The sequence below is a fragment of the Episyrphus balteatus genome, chromosome 2 (genome assembly GCF_945859705.1).
Source record: "Episyrphus balteatus chromosome 2, idEpiBalt1.1, whole genome shotgun sequence".
NCBI classification, from domain to species: domain Eukaryota; kingdom Metazoa; phylum Arthropoda; class Insecta; order Diptera; family Syrphidae; genus Episyrphus; species Episyrphus balteatus.
The window spans coordinates 66,393,874-66,412,032 of NC_079135.1; the positions used below are offsets into that span (position 1 = coordinate 66,393,874).

The 18,159-nt window shown below is 30.2% G+C and overlaps 1 protein-coding gene across 2 annotated transcripts in view; it reads right to left on the reverse strand.

Annotated features, from left to right (window-relative positions):
* LOC129908474 (uncharacterized) overlaps window positions 1-18,159 on the reverse strand; it is a 38,623-nt gene that overhangs the window by 1,945 nt on the left and 18,519 nt on the right. The window contains exons 3-8 of one of the 2 annotated variants that reach the window (XM_055984963.1): window positions 11,126-11,337; window positions 10,870-11,062; window positions 4,259-4,372; window positions 4,061-4,188; window positions 2,357-3,251; window positions 155-2,263 (exon numbers count right to left, since the gene is read on the reverse strand). In XM_055984963.1, coding sequence (XP_055840938.1) covers window positions 155-2,263; window positions 2,357-3,251; window positions 4,061-4,188; window positions 4,259-4,372; window positions 10,870-11,062; window positions 11,126-11,337 — 3,651 coding nt within the window. Of the gene's footprint in view, window positions 1-154; window positions 3,252-4,060; window positions 4,189-4,258; window positions 4,373-10,869; window positions 11,063-11,125; window positions 11,338-18,159 lie in introns of both variants that reach the window. The other variant, XM_055984962.1, reaches the window with a different exon arrangement.

Sequence of the window (18,159 nt, forward strand, 5' to 3'; positions counted from 1 at the left end):
GGGAATCTTTTGATGATCATTTTCGTTCCAATCTTTGAAACAAGGTAAACATTTCCAGGGAAATTTTTGTTCACCTTTATAATATTATGAAATGCTCTATTATATCAGCAAAGTTTACTTTTAAATTTGTTAAAAATAATTTTATTCTACAAACCTGAACTGATGTTAAAATAGTATCCCTTGATGGTGACTTTGTAAATGTTTGTATTATTTCCATAGGAACTGCAATTGGACTCGATATCATATCATCAGGGTGGTCTCGGCGAACTATTTCGGCGTTCATTGGAACTTTGTGTTTATTTCTTACGAGGAGTTGATCTTGTGTACATTGAATTTCATCTTCAGACTCGGAGAAAACGTATGTATGACTTGAGTCCGACGATGAACTATTACGGCGGCGTCTGATAGAAAGGACATTATTATTATTTCGTACAAAGCTTTCATTTTGAATACCAAAATGTTTGACTTTATCAAAAGGATCTAGATAAATCTGAGTAGATTGGGTTTCGGATCTTTTTTCTTTTTGATTTTCTGGTGGTGGTGAAAGTACTCTCGAATCATCATTGTACGTATCTTTGTTCACAGTCAGTGGATCTGGTTCACTTTGCATTTCATTTTTGGATTTTGAGAAAAACCTTGTGTGAACCGATTCTGATATCGAACTGCTGCGTCGCCTTCTCGCAGGAACATTATTTTGATTTCGTGAAATGCTTTCATTTTGAATGTCTGGAGGTTCAGTTTCAAGTGTTTCTTCGTTTTGGTGTTCGGGTCGCGAGGAAACCACTCTCGAATCACCACTATTCGTGTCTTTATTTCCCACAGAAAGTTGATTTTGTACACTTTGTATTTTATGTTTCGATTTTGAGGAATAGGAGGTGTAAATCGATTCTGATGCTGAACTGCTGCGGCGGCTTCTCGAAGGAACATTATTTTGATTTCTTTGAATGCTTTCATTTTGAATATGTGGAGGTTCGATTTCAAATCGTTTTTCGTTTTGGTCTTCTAGTCGGGAAGAAACCACTATCGAGTCAGCACTATCTGCATTTTTATTTCTCACAGAACGTGGATTTTGTGCAATTTGCATTCTGTTTTTTGATTTGCAGAAAACGGTGATGGGACTCGAGTCTGATACTGAATTATTGCAACGACTGTTGAGAGGAATATTTGGGTTTCGTATTATACTTTCATTTTGAATTTCAAAATGTTTGACTCGCGATACCTGAGGAGGTGCAGGTTTGGATCTTTTTTCATTATGGTTTTCTGGTCGTGGCGAAGACATTATCGATTCACCATTATTTTTATCTTTCTGGCTGACTTTCCAAATTGAATAAGGAACATGTTCTGATATTTCAACTTCATTTTCATGTGCTTTTCGTTTGTTCGGTTTTCCTCTTATAGGTTTAGGTTTACATTCCTGTTCAGAGTCACTGATAATGATTAAATCTTTTCTCTGATTTAAGACGCCTACTTTTTTCTTGTTTTCAACGATATCCTTCATTTTTCCAGAATTTTCATTTTTTCCATACTCTGAAACAGGCTCAATTTTATTTAAACTGAGATCATTTGCAAAATTTAACGGTCTAACAAAATTGACGCTTCTCTTCTTTGGATGATTTTCCGCTGTATTAGTTTTCTTTTTACTAGTTTTCTTTTTAGCTTTAATTGCAGTTTTAGAATATATGGTTGGCATATTTTTATTTTTAAAAATGCGACGACTTGTATCTTGTGGTAGTTGAGAATCAACATCATTTAAATTGTTTTTTGCTTCAGGGTTAGAATTTAATGATTCATGGAAGTTGTTGTAAGATTTTTTGTTTTTCACAATTTTTGGAGTTCGTTTTTGTTTTGTTTGAATTCTTGGAAGGGTAATATTTTGAAAAAACTTTTTTGATTGTTTATTTGATGTTTGCGATGTTGAAGTAACATGGTTTTCGTCGCCTTGATTTTGTGAAGTATTTTGATTCAAAACTGATGATTCGTTCACATAACTGTCATTAGAAAATCGTTGCGTTTCCTCTGTGCTAGATTTTTTTGGCGTAGTACTTTTGTTGTTGGAGATTTCTATACACTGTGATGTTTCGGTGGAGTTGTTTATTTCAGGAGATTTTTGAATTGGATTGACAGTCACTTGAATTGGTGTCGAAGCTGTTGGAATTTCTGATGTTTCCGGTGGAATAGAATGTAGCTCTAATAAAGTATTGTTGCTTATACTTGTCTCTTCATTCGGGAGTTGAGTAGCAACTTCGGAAACATTGGAGACTTCCTGAAAGGAAATTAATTCTATTAACCTCTGTCTTTTTACAGAATACTCAATGGCATTCGAAAAGCCTGGAATGAAATTTGTTTTCCTAGATACCTTTATCGAAATCTGTCCAGCTGTTAATTTTGAATAGCTTTTACTATCAGACTCTACTTCGTTTCTGGGTTTAAAGGTTTGGCCTGGAAAAACATCTTTTTCATCTATTTCGTTTCTTTGAGAAACTTGAGGTAAATCAGAATTTTTCTTTCTGTGTTCATTTATCAGTGCTTTTGACAAATTTTGGAGGTCTTCAAGAACTGTCGATTTGTCTGATAAATATGTACCGTGCAATTCTTGTAATGGCCCCAATTTGCTCTTAGGTTTTGTTTTGGTTTTATATTTAATAGGAGTAGTGGGCTTTTTAAAAATTGATGCATCTTCAATTGCAGTCGAATTGGTGCTTATATTTTGGCCACTTTTTTGGATTGATGGACCTTCATAGTTAGGAAGATATTCAACATGTGACACGAGAGTAGTCCTGTTAGCTGTTGCACTGTTATCACTCGACAAGTTTTTGTATTGATTTTTTAGTGCATCCCTAACTTGGAGATCTTTTCGTGCAGCATCAAATTTGTAAAGTTTGACTACTGCCGATTTCATTTTTGGAGTTTCGTTATAGTTTTCAGAAATTGGAGTAATTGGTGAATCTTTGGCTACTGCTAATTTCATCTTTGGAGTGTCGTTATAATTTTCAGAAAATGGAGTCATTGGTGAGTCTTGACTCAACTCAGCCAAGTATTTTATAATTGTATTAGGAGTTGAAACATCAGAAGACTCCTGAATTGACAAATTGTTGTAATAATCGAATAAATCTTGATTCTTTTTCAAGCGTTCCAATTCATTTTCAGGTAAGGTAAACACTGCTACACGGGAACTTTGTAACTGAGCTGAAACATTTGTTGAGAAAAAAGCCGGTCCAATGGTATATACAGAACAATCAAATTGGTTTTCACTGAAAAAATAATAGTTTATCAAATATAGAAATCAATCATTATTACATAATGTAAATGTTAATTCAAGAATAATTGCCCTAATTTAAGGTCGCTACATATTTTGAACGTCGATTTTAAATAAGAAAGCAATCAACTCATGAAATGTCTGCCAGAAGAAGATCCTCAGGCCAAAAGCATGAATATGAAAAATAATTTAATTGTCGTTAATAATTGTGACAGAATTTAATTTTTACCGATTGGAACCATTTAACTTAATTTTTCAAATAATCTTGAGTTTAGAGCTAAAAAACTACAAAATGAAAGAAAATGATTGTAATCGATGCGCAATCTATGGAATATTGAAGCATGTTTTCAGCGGGAAGATTTGATTTTCGTAGCTTTACATTAATTTCATACATTTTTCTTATAAAATTGAATTTATTTTTAAGTTTTTTTGTAAAAATCAGCTCAAAAGCTTACTTATATAATGTTATTACTCGTACAATCGGGCGTGCATTCAAGAAATATTAGAACTTGTCTCAATTTTTTTTTTAATTTTTTTGTGAAAAATAGGAAAAAAAAAATCGCTCCGAGCTACAAAGGGCCAAAAGTTACATAATTGTGGATAACGAGGGCCAGGACAATTCGGTAAACGTAATCTGACTACAGTTTTGCGCCAATGGTTTTTCATAGTTTTTTTTGTTTTTGTTTTTGGAATTTTTAATTTTGTGTTTCGCGATTTTTATGAAAACATTAATAACTCCGACTAACGATAATGAATTATTTAAATAACTAACAAAAATATATATACGTTTTATCTGGTACTCACATTTGAAGCTTGTTAATTCTTATTTTTATGTAAAATTCTTCTTGTTTCCCTTCACTTTGATTTAATTGACAAAGTAATGAAACACTCTTTGAGGTACAGTTGAAATCCATCCAAAACTTGGAAACTTTCTAAAACGATAAAAAAACACAATATCAAATTTTGAAGTAGAAAAAAGATCAAGCTAAGGATAGTACTCACATTTGGCTTAAATAGTTCAGAGGTTCCAAAAAAAGCTTTAGTACAGTAAATAGAAAAAACGGCACAACTGCTCGTTATACTCATGTTATATTTATTCAACACGTCTCTTGAAACCTAAAATATTATTAAAAAATAAGAAACAAAATATGACTGATTATAATACAAAAGAATTATTTTCAAAAATAATAAAATATTAAACATTGGAAAATAATCTCATAATTTGAAACATTTTACAAAATCATGAAAATGGTTTTGGGACTAACGGCCATATTATTCACTAGTTTAAAAAATACATCTGGATGTAAAGAAATTTAAATGTCAAAATAAATCCAAATCCATAATATTCACTACTTAAATCCAATCTTAAATCCAATCTCGTTAAATCCAAACAAATTTAAACTACTCTCTGTTTAACTTTATAAATCCAGATGTAAAATTCATTTTCACAGTGTTCAGTTGTTTTGTCAAGTATAAAAATAAAGATAAATGATTTTTTTTAGTGAATAATATGAACAAAAAATTAAATCCTTGGATTTATGAAATTAAGATTTAAGTGATTGGATTTAAAATTAACTTAAATTCAAACTAAATCTAGAGTGAATAATATGGCTTGGATTTAAAATTAACTTAAATTCAAACTAAATCTAGAGTGAATAATATGGCCGTAAGTATTAAGTTATGTCATTGAATAATTATATATAGAAGTGACACCGGAAAAAACGTCCGCTATGTTTGAGGGGTGGAGCCACAATCGTTTGAGGAGTGGCGCCACAATCGTTTTAGGATTGTGTATTCGATGGCCGAAAAGGACTTTTGGTTACTAAGTAACCACATCTACAATATTATTTATATTTATTGTATTTGTATTAGTTTTGTTTTGTGCTAGTAGTGTGTTTGTTTATTTTTGTTTCTGTAATATTGAAATTGAATTTATTTTAAAGTTTTGTATTATTTTGAATTGAATATTTATTTTTGAATGTTTGATTCTTATGTATGTTTGGAAGGATTTTGTTTTTTGTTTTTATTAACGAGAAGAAGAAGATTTTCTTCAGTTATAGAAGTGTTTATTTAATTTTGATTACGGCCAATTTCTTCACAGAGTCCTAACGCTAATACCGGTCCTAGTCCTAAAGTTAGTACTCAAATCGGTATCAACTCATTTCTTCACCCAAGTACTAAGTCCTAAAACTGTCAGTTTAGGACCGAGTACTAGTTAGGACCTGGTCCTAGCTAGATCCTCAAAATCGACTAGTACCTGGTTATTATACCAATTGTTAGTACTCAAATCGGTACCAAGTTATTTCTTCACAAAAGTACTAAGCCCTAGTACTGTCAAATTGGTACCGAATATTAGTTAGGACTCGTAATTTTGTAGGACCTCAAAATCGGTAGTCTAGCGGTTAGTACTTGAAAAAAAGCAATGAATTTTATTCTTTTTAAGAGAAATCTGCCAGATTTATTAATTTCTTGGGTATTGTTTCGTTTGAAAATTGTTTTTTGTTAATTTAAATGATTGGAACGATTTTTTAAAATTTACCCAAAACACTTGAAATGACGAATGCAATGCCGGAACGGGAAGAATGGGCAAGAGAACACTTCTTGATGAAGAAGTACCAAAAAAAGTTCGATCTTCCTAAAAGTATGACAGCCAAGTCAGGAAAGATGATCTTTAAATTTCTCCACCTGGAAATCATTTACACTTTTGCTAATACCTCAGACTTGCCTATAAGTCATGATAAAATATTGCGAGTTGCATTTTAGTAAAAAAAGACAATATAAGGACTGCGTTCTTTTAAATTATTCTTTTTATTGAAATAAATTTTGTATGTAGGTTGGTACATTATAATCATTATGTAGGTACAAATGTGTATCCGAAAGTGTCGTTAACTTAATATGGGTCTGCGTTCCGTTTAAATCTCGAGTACTTGTATGAAACCTTCCTCGTTTTTGGTGACCTGTATTTCAGAATTGTTTACATTACACAATTCAGCACTCAGGAATTAATTCTTGACTGTGAAATTTCTTGATAAATGAATCGAATTTGTTTTGCTTGTTGGCCCTTGTTACTTTGACCACATTTGTTTTTAGATTTTTTTGATAGTCCTTTAAAATGTAGAAACATTTTGTCTTTCTTTATTTTGTTAAATTCCCTCAAATGTGAAAATAAATTATTTCAAATATCAAAATTAATTATTTTAAACATCAAAATATTGTCAGAATGACAGTTAGACCAGTTTTATACGTATTAAATCTTAGGACTGCGTTGTAAATTTAGATCAGGTCCTATATATGTGAAGAAATGCTCGGGTCCTAACTTTTCCTTAGGACCGAGTACTAGTGCTAGGACCTGGTCTAGCTAGACCGGGTACTAACGGCCAATTTCTTCACAGAGTCCTAACGCTAATACCGGTCCTAGTCCTAAAGTTAGTACTCAAATCGGTATCAACTCATTTCTTCACCCAAGTACTAAGTCCTAAAACTGTCAGTTTAGGACCGAGTACTAGTTAGGACCTGGTCCTAGCTAGATCCTCAAAATCGACTAGTACTTGGTTATTATACCAATTGTTAGTACTCAAATCGGTACCAAGTTATTTCTTCACAAAAGTACTAAGCCCTAGTACTGTCAAATTGGTACCGAGTATTAGTTAGGACTCGTAATTTGTTAGGACCTCAAAATCGGTAGTCTAGCGGTTAGTACTTGAAAAAAAAGCAATGAATTTTATTCTTTTTAAGAGAAATCTGCCAGATTTATAAATTTCTTGGGTATTGTTTCGTTTGAAAACTGTTTTTTGTTAATTTTAATGATTGGAACGATTTTTTAAAATTTACCCAAAACACTTGAAATGACGAATGCAATGCCGGAACGGGAAGAATGGGCAAGAGAACACATCTTGATGAAGAAGTACCAAAAAATGTTCGATCTTCCTAAAAGTGACAGCCAAGTCAGGAAAGATGATCTTTAAATTTCTCGACCTGGAAATCATTTACACTCTTGCTTATACCTCGGACTTGCCTATAAGTCATGATAAAATATTGCGAGTTGCATTTTAGTAAAAAAAGACTGCGTTCTTTTAAATTATTCTTTTTATTGAAATAAATTTTTTATGTAGGTTGGTACATTATAATCATTATTATTAATATGGGTCTGCGTTCCGTTTAAATCTCGAGTACTTGTATGAAACCTTCCTCGTTTTTGGTGACCTGTATTTCAGAATTGTTTACATTACACAATTCAGCACTCAGGAATTAATTCTTGACTGTGAAATTTCTTGATAAATGAATCGAATTTGTTTTGCTTGTTGGCCCTTCTTACGTTTGACCACATTTGTTTTTAGATTTTTTTGATAGTCCTTTTATTATTTTCTACATTTTGTCTTTCTTTATTTTGTTAAATTTCCTCAAATGTGAAAATAAATTATTTCAAATATCAAAATTAATTATTTTAAACATCAAAATATTGTCAGAATGACAGTTAGACCAGTTTTATACGTATTAAATCTTAGGACTGCGTTGTAAATTTAGATCAGGTCCTATATATGTGAAGAAATGCTCGGGTCCTAAGTTTTCCTTAGGACCGAGTACTAGTGCTAGGACCTGGTCTAGCTAGACGGGGTACTAAGCTGACTTAGGACTTTTGTGAAGAAATTGGCCGTAAGCTGATTTAGGACTTTTGTGAAGAAATTGGCCGTTAGGGTGCTTTTTGTAATAATATCTAGGCCAAAGTTGTAGTTCACATTGTTTGAATGTTTTCCACATGCACTGTGGCATATACTTACTATTTTCTTAAACCGCATAATGCAGGAGTAGGTAGGGATCAAGTTCATACAATATGGCCATATTTCACATTATTTTAAAGTATATTAATACAATACGAAACAACCTCGTTTATTTGCTTAAACTGATTTATGTTTGCGAACAAGGACTTTGGATGTACGGCTTTGTTCAGATTTGCAACTGCAAATAAAAATTAAAAGTTTTTATAAAATGTTAAAATTTGAAAAAAAAAAATCTTTTCGTACCATTTTTGGATACTTTTCTTTATTTTTAATTAAAACATTTTTGTTATCTAAAACTTAAACGATATTTATAAATACAATGTTAAAATAAACTCAAAAGGTAAAAAGGCATATTTTGATCGCAAATGCAAGAAAATGTGGTTTTGGGATAATTCCAATGATTTTTCTATTTCACCATTTGAAATAAAATACATACTTGGTTCAAAGATTCTAAAACTAGAAGAATGTAGCTTTTACATGCTTTTTATTTTGTCATGATATAGTCAAGCTATGCATTCGTACAAAAAAAAAGTTAAGATAACAATCAGACATGGGATTACTATAGCCCTGTTCCACTGGAGGTGGTAGTCTGCTAATAGTAGATTTTTTGTTTAATCTAGTACTATTATCTACCTACTCATGCTCTTCTTCCCGAGTGGATACGATTTGTATTAAATTCGTTGAAAGTGCGTTCCATTGAAAATCGCTAGTTCTATTAGTAGTACTTTTCCACCTCCCAAAGGAACAGCTAAATGGATCTACCGAGTAACATCAAACTTGGTATGTAGCATTTTTTTGCAGAATCTCCATAGGGGTTTTTAGAACTATTTTTTTTTTATCAAAAAAAACGATACCTGTCATAAACCAATTTCGGAAATGTTTAATTTTCTCGAAAACGGTACCAGTGATTTTGTTTAAAAAAATTATATAATAGTTTTTGGGCAATCATGGACATTTTTTAAAATTATTATTAACCTACCGTAGAACCGTGCCAAACTACCAATTTAATTTCAACGAATTTTTTATACAAAAGCATTTATATAGTTTAGATATAAAACAGAAAGAAAATTTGGGAAAATAATAGTTTTTGGATTAGTAATTTCTACAAAATTGCATACCAATTTTATTTTTGATTTTTTTTTTTTAATTTATAAGGTTCCAACGATTTTGAAATTTTTTTTTCTAAAAATCTATCTTAGTAGAAAAAATCAAATCGAATTGGTACTTGTTTTGGAGCTATCACGAGTTTTCCTTTGTTCCTTAAACTTTTTGGGCTAGTGTATAAAAACAACTCAGGTTAAAAGCTAATGCTCGGTTAAATTTTATGGTTATGAAACTCAAGTATTAAATTTATCCGAGCTTTAGCCTTTAACCTGAGTATTAAATTGTTTATATTGGTTGAGAGAAATATGTATAATTCAGTCAAATATTTAAGTGAACCTTTAATTTGATTATTGGTAAGGCTCGTAGAAAATCAAATTTACTAATGATAAGCTTTGGTGAATTATAGTAATAATAGCCTAATAGTAAGTGAATGTACATGGTCGAATGTTCGGTATTCGACCGAATCATTATTCGCAGCATCTCTAGTTGGTGCCGTTAAAAAATTTCAATTTCCCCTCCTTGGAATCAAAAATAAACAAAAAGTTTGAGCCAAAACGACTTATTGGTTTGAGCTCTTACCTGATTTAAATTATTACGTTGAGTTTTTCTTAACGTTTTTCATTTTTTCTTGAAGGGCCATTAGCTGAAACGAACCTTAAATAATTCATGTTGAACATAAACTTTTAGGCTCTATTTTAACTTCGGCGTAAACTGTCACATAAGGATTTATGTTGTAATTAAATGCTTAAGTTTCGATTCAGCAAAAAAAGGCTCTAATTGTTACGCATTTCATAATATTCCAAAATAAAATATGATATAAAAAAAAATAGCAATCTCTGTGGGGATACGAACTCAGAAAGCAAAATTAAACAGCAATCACCTTGTCACCTACGCTAATAGGACTATTGAAACAAGGGTAACTTTCATGCCCTATAAGCTATAACGTTCCTAGGATATACAACAATAATATTTAATTTTGTTCAAATTCTCGTCGTTAATAAAAAATTTCTTGTTTTTAGTTTCGAGTTACTATGGATACATTTATAATGTCAACTAACTTTTCAATATTTTTGTTTGATATTTGTGTAATTTTGTATGTATGAGTAAAATTTCCTTATTTTATTTTTTCATTTATAGGATGTCGAAGTCGATGTGTCGATACGATTTATTTTTGTTTGATATTTGTTTTATGTTTTATGTGTGAGTAAAATTTCCTTATTTTTTTTTTTTCTACTATAGGATGTCGACGATACAATTTATTTTTATTTGATATTTGTTTTGTTACGTTTGTATTTGTGAAATTTCCTTTTTTAAAAACAAATTTTTGGAAAAATAATTTTCTAAGACAAGCCCCATTCTCTCTGGGGATTTTTTAGTACATCTGATTGCCGAAAAAAATAAAATTGTGTAGCGCTAGAAACTATCGGTGTCACTTCTATATATAATTATTCAATGGTTATGTATACCACTGTAATCTCTGAACAACAACTTCAAGGTGCCACCACCAAGTCGTATGGCTAGAGCTCCAGCTGTTTCACGGATGCCAACCCGATCATAAGAAAATAAATGACAAAAATACTTTAAAAATAATGTCTCGAAAACGACAACGAGGTGAACCTGTTTTTTTTGTTTGTAGAATTTTCCATTATTTTAGAAATTATATTTGAAAACCGACATTTTGACAGTATTTTTTTAGGAGCAAAAAAGTTTTTTTTTCAACACTATACTTACTTGATCGAACTTTACTAAATTCGTTGTAAGTTTCAAAATCAACTTCTTTCTGTTCTCATCTAGTTTTGCTTGAAAAATTTTTGTTTGGCCTTCTCCGACACTTAAATGCTTTAAAACTGCAATAATTAATTTAAGACAAAGCCTCTGTGTAATATAGTCGCCAACAAATTCAACTGGCATCCAAATAAGAGCACTAAAAGCAAATATTTAATTTAGTTGCAAAAACATGAATATACTTAAAAAAAGTTATTCTTACATTAGGTCAGTATCTAAACTAGCCAAATTCTGCATAGTTTTAGCCTGTGCTGATGAACAAATGGATAAACACATTTCTAGAATATTTTGATGGTAATTGGTTATATGGTTTTGATATTGCAACGAAGCTATTATATAAGATGTACACACTGCAACTCTGGATTCGAATTGAGCACGAATAGGGTGATTCGAATCGATTTGTTGCTGAAGTCTCTGCAAAAGAATAAAACGTATTTGATGTTATAAAAAATGATTAGGTACATATTGTTTTAGTCTTTGGAAATTATTTTACATAAATAATTAATTAATTTTTTGCCAGAAATTGTATCTGAGGCTTTCATTCAGTCTTTTCTCAATTCTTTCATTAACTATTCCCGTCATTCAGTCCCGCATATTTACCTTTGCATTTAAAGGCGTAGAAGCAGGGTTGCCATATGGCCTTCAATTAAAATAATGTTTATGTTTTTTTTTCGAACTTTTACAAGAACTGCATTCTATCAAAATCGGTTTGATATGAAATAAAAAGTATAACAAATCTGAGACTACACAAGATGGTCTATCAACATTTTCAGATCTGATCATTACTTTTGGGACAAGCTGTATGTGGAAATGCAATACATACACTACGCTCCAGTTGAATAGTAGGGTAGAAGGGGGAGGATTTGCCAGGATTTAGGAAAATTGATATAACGCAAAGTTTTTACGTTTCTTTTAATTTTTTTATATCGGATATTACTATTGACTTTATCATCTTCACTTAAATATTTTTTTCATCTTGATATATTAATTATTTATATTTTTAATAATTTATTCAAAAAAACGAAAAGTGATGTGGCAAAGCCTCCCCAGGTGGGAGGCTTTGCCGCGGGGGTGGGGAGGGATTGCCAGTAACCTAAATATCAAAGTTAATACAAATAAAACCAATAATCATAAACAAAACTTCTTTTTAGCTGAAAGTACGAAGAAGGGATTGATTTTTAAGGATTCTGTCATCCTCTTTTGAGGAAGCTTGCTTCTGGCAAATATACCCCATGGGGTACATTTGCCAGAGCAAAACCTACCCAAAAAAAATGGCAAATGCACCCCACAAGCTAATCTTTCAAAAATTCACTTATAACTTTTTTATAAGTTAAACAATAAAAAAATCACTTCTACATAGCATAGTACACATAATTTTTAAAAGATATTTGTATAAAAAAGTAATTTAACAAGACAAATATTAAAAATTTACGACGATTATGTGCCTTCATATTTTGGTTTTCAACATTAAAAAACTAAAAAAAAAAACACAAGCGTCTAATTTATTTCGTGTCCAGCCAAAAGCTGTCAAACTTTGTGGAAAGTTTTCAATCATAAATGTGCAACAGAAAATGATTTTTCGGTATTTAATATTCTGTTGGTTTGGAAAAAAACCTGGACTGGCAAAGGCACCCCACTGGCAAATGCTCCCCCTTCTACCCTAATACAAATTTTGCTTGGATTTTTCAAACATTATTGTAAAAAACAAGCACCTTATTATAATTGAGTATTTCGCACAGGTTCACAAAAAATGCTATTTAAAAAAACAAACTCTTAACTTAGTTATGTAGGATTAAGTCTAAAGAAATCAATCTTGACATGTATATTATACAACCGTATTATGATTTTTAACTATCAATTGATAGTTGATAAAAAATAAATTTCGATCTCTTATTATCTAATTTTCACAAAAAATTTGAAAACAAATAATGATGTCAATTGTCAACCGTTATTATTTGAAATGTAATTGAAAAATTCCATACAAAAAATGACCAGTTTTCCCCTAAATTAGATTTTAAAACACGTGTGAGGTTACACCTCATTGCTTTTTAAAAATTCATAAATACATACATATTTTTAATTTAATTTTGAAATAACAAACATCTCCTTACGTGTTTTTGACTTCCAAACCAAGTATTTCATACAATCTCATGTATAACAAAGCATTTTTTTTAAATTGTAAGAGCCATTTTTTATACATACAAAGAAAAATTTCCAAACACTCACACATGTATGCCAATGAAAAAAAATTGGTAACGTCTCTTCCAAAAAGTCAGACATTAATGTCGTTTTCGATTGGTTTCACTCAAGAATTGACTCATTCTGAAATCGAATGGCCAAATCGCTTCCACTCAATTCAATTTTTTTTTTATTTGAAATTTTGAAATTGAAATTTTAATTGTCAAATATTTATTATTCGAAGAAAATGGTAATTTATCCATTAATGCATCCATTTTTGATTTGTAATTAATTTAAATTTCAGAAAACAATAAATTGTTGAATGAAAAACAAAAAACACTGATTGAGTGTTTTTGTTTTGACATTTGAGTGAATTCTGATTTGAATTCTGTTTTGAAATCAAGAAGAGAATTTTTATTCTAGAAGCGTTCTGCTTGTCAAACTCGGGTGAATAAAACACTTTCAGAAGGCTTCTGAATGATTCCGGACGCTTCCGGAGAGCCAATCGAAAACGCCATAAGAAAACCCTTTATTGGCAGGTACTAGCTGTGTTTTATTTTCCTCGTGATCCAGATTAGATCATTGTTTTTATTAGGTTACAACAAAAGCAGGATTTTGTTTTATTGTTTCGCAAATAAATACAATGATCTGATCTGGATCACGAGGAAAATAAAACACAACAACTCTTAACAACGCACAGTGTGGTAATTCGCCAATCTGACTGGACAAAATAGAAAAAAAAAAGTTTAGCCACATGATTTTAAATCATGAGTTGAGCTTCTCAATAAAATGGGTAACTGTAATTCATGTTTGGTTTTTTTGTTTTCATCTCGGATTAGCGTAAGCTAAGCTTGAAAGTTGGTTCTTGTTAACAGTTGGATGGAGATAATTAGTCCAGTAGAATTAAACATTTCAAATGGAAAAAATTAGATCGTGCAATTTTTTTTCATACGATGATAGAGGGGATCACTGGGAGCTTAAAACCAGTTTTTCGGGAAAATCGACCTTGTGCTTAAGCCGCCATCTTGGATTAAAGGTAAAACACGTTTTAGTGAATAACTCGGCCATTTTTGATTTTTGACAAAAATTATATATATAAAACTTGTAGAAAATTTTATTTTCTATAACTTTTGTCTTAATAAATTTTTCTATATGACCTATATTTTTCGAGTTAATTTGAAAAAACTATACCCCTACTCAGCTTAAACTTTATACCCGCTTTGATTATAGATTTTAAGATCAACGCAATATAGAAAAGTTTTTATATGTTTTTGGGGATGATAAATCTAGCTGCAATTTTAGTTTTTGCAAATTCATGAAATTTTATAAACAAAAGGAACTATCTCAAAATCGGTAAGTGTCGTTTTAAACAAAATTAGTAAATATTATAATTGATATCTAGCAAGACAAGCAAGTCTTTGAATTTTTCAAATCGGTTCATTAATGCCTGAGATATGACCAATTGCTTATAATAAAAGCTTAAAAGAGAGAGTGAGTTATAAACAATTGGTCATATCTCAGGCATTAATGAACCGATTTGAAAAATTCAAAGACTTGCTTGTCTTGCTAGATATCAATTATAATATTTACTAATTTTGTTTAAAACGACACTTACCGATTTTGAGATAGTTCCTTTTGTTTATAAAATTTCATGAATTTGCAAAAACTAAAATTGCAGCTAGATTTATCATCCCCAAAAACATATAAAAACATTTCTATATTGCGTTGATCTTAAAATCTATAATCAAAGCGGGTATAAAGTTTAAGCTGAGTAGGGGTATAGTTTTTTCAAATTAACTCGAAAAATATAGGTCATATAGAAAAATTTATTAAGACAAAAGTTATAGAAAATAAAATTTTCTACAAGTTTTATATATATAATTTTTGTCAAAAATTAAAAATGGCCGAGTTATTCACTAAAACGTGTTTTACCTTTAATCCAAGATGGCGGCTTAAGCACAAGGTCGATTTTCCCGAAAAACTGGTTTTAAGCTCCCAGTGATATCCTCTATCATCCTATGAAAAAAAATTGCACGATCTAATTATTTCCATTTCAGCTTGATTTTTTGTACATCCCGACTGGGCTAAATACAAAGTATTCTATTTTTCGCTTGAGTTTGGTTGACGATTAAAAACGCTGTGGTAGTTTTTTGGTTCTAATTGTTTTTTTTAATTGTTAATCTACATTTGGAGGTAAAGTGTTTTAATTTTTATTTATTAATTAATATTGCAACTATTTAAAAAAAAAAAAATTCTATAAGAAGGCTAGGAAGTGCAAAAAAAAAATATCTTTGTTTTTCAATTGGAGGTAAAGTTAATTTTTCCGCATTTTTCCGGTCTGAAATTAATTAATTAATGTATTGTGGAGTGTTGTCATTAAGATTAGCTATTTACATGTCTCGCGTTTTCTCGACCGCCATACAACTTTTTTCACTTTTCAAAATGAAGTCAAGATTTTCAAAAAAACAAATTTTCGAAAAATGTGTCAAAACTGCCAAATAAGATCGAAAAGACAGTTTTTTTGATCTTTTAATGAGCAGGTATCATCTTTGGAACATTTTTGACAATAAAGAAAAACTAAAAACATATATAAAAGTTTTGTGCTTCAAGTTAAGCGAAAAAAAAGACAAAAAAGGTGGAAGAAACATTGGACCGCTCTTTAAACATGAATTTCATTTTGCTTGACCAATATTATGTGATAACTAAATAAACAAAAACAGTAGATAGTGAAACAAAAGTAGAAAAGAATTTTTAAAAACTAAAAAAACGGGAAAAATATAACAAACGGAAGGTTAAAAGTCTCCTAAGTGCACCTATCCATTAGAAAATAGTTAAAATCAGCAGAATCGCTCTCCGCAAAATTGAAAAAGCATATTCCAATAATACCGGAAAGGATTTATTGAAATGAGTGAAGGATCAAAATGTATTAAAAATTAAATTCTGATCCTCTGGAACTACTAAACTACTGGAATTTTCAACTAATGAGGCATTATCATTGATGAATGATGCTTTTCTGTCGGAACATCTTAAACAAGTTCAATGCAAAAAGCAAGCAAGTGTAAAAGGCCAGAAATAGGGTCACGAAGAAATTTAGAGAATTATTAGCTTGAAAAACATCGAAGGTAATATAAACACAGCTGTTTTTAATAGGCCCTTCTGTTTCAAGTTTGCATCGCACAAAAAGGAGTTACTTTTTTGAAATTATCTGCAGATATTTTTAAAGGTGATGCCATTTTTTATGATTGTGAAGCATATTTAATTAAAATCATTGCTAAAATTTTAATTTAAAGAATGATAATGAGAAAATAAATCATATATGTCACCTGTCAAAAACGTGTGTAAAAGTTCTATTTCTTAATAAAAAACTAATTATTCCGCCTCTCTTTTTTCGTGAATAGCAATAGAGCTTTTATTTATTGAGATTTTTCAAGCGTTTTTTAAAATAATTAAGTATATCCAATCATAGAATACGTTTACGGAAACATAAATTCAAATACTATAAAAATGCATTTTCTTCATCACTATTTTGACCCACTTTTTGCAGAAATTATAGATTTCTTTTTAAAAAATATTTCTTTTTTATAGAATTTTATCTATTCACATTCATTTGTTTAAAACTGTTTAGAAAAAAAGTCGATTTAACGCGAGTTATTAATTTTGTCCAGCTAGATTCGTGATTGGCCACACTGTGCAACGGTGCGAAAAAATGTATTTCATTTCAAAAGTAGAACCATATTTGCCACAGTATTTTTTGATTAAAATTTTTTTGTGTAATGTTATAAAGAAGACTTCAAAATGACATACCAACTTTTTTTTTAAATGTTAGAAATTATTTTAATTATTTTTTAAACGGCTCTAACGTTTTTTATTTTTGTTTTCCTTTTTCTACAAGAAATTAGATGGCATACTTCGTTTTTTGATCAAAGTAATTAAAAACGGTGTTTCATTAATCATAAAAGCAGGTTTTATGTATTTTTTTCAAAAATGCTTTAAAAAAATCAAATTATAATTTTACCCAATTTTTTTTTTTCCTAATGTTTCGCGACGATATTCAATCATTTCTGGTAACCAAATTGCCGTTTGCAGATGCTTTTCTACTTAAATAGAATTTAGTACATATTGCAGACAAAATTCAAACAATATTTGCAACAGAATAGTCACAAAAATTTCTGATTAATAACAAGGGAAATCAAACAGTTAGGTACAATATTTTTGTGGTGTTTTGGTGTAAACATTACAACTATATAATACAAGTAGTTTTTACATAATATGTTTATACCAAACACCATAGATTTATTAATGTAAAGGTATTCTCTGAAATATTTTAATTTTATTTACAATATGAATTGTAAATTTAAAATGCTTAAGTTTGCGGTTACGAAGCAAAACTTTAGGAAATAAAAATAAACACATATTGAAACATTTAGCAAGAAGTAAAATTCATCAAAATCGAGTACATATGTAGGTACTTCCAATGTAAGAAGTTTAGCTTATCAAAAAGAATTAAAATCGCTTGCATTTTAATTCGCTAAAGTACGAATTTTAGCTTATCAAAAACAGAACAAAAATAAATACATAAATAAAAATCAGTTTCATAACTAATAACTTCGCCAACGCATCAATCGCTTAGATCTTAAACAAAATATAATATGTAGGTACATACATACATATGTAGGTATAAACAAAACATACTACAGTGGAGGTCCAGTATAACGAATGCCGATATAACGAATATTCGATATTACGAACACTTTTTTCAAGTTCATTTGGTATTTTATATAGCGAACAAATAACGAATTTCCGAAGAAAAAAAAAGTTTACAAAGAAATTTTAGAAACTCTTGACTGTAAATGTGTTAATATCTTCTTATACCTACATATGTTCATGATAATATTGGAAGATACACAATTTTCCATTACTCTAGTGTTTTTTTCGCTTGCCTTGTTATGCCCTACATAATCGTCTTTGTGTACGCAAAAAGATGCTCAAAATTTACGTTCGCTATGCACAAGGATTTTTTGTCCGATTTTTGCTCTTTTAAGTAAAGTATGATAGAAT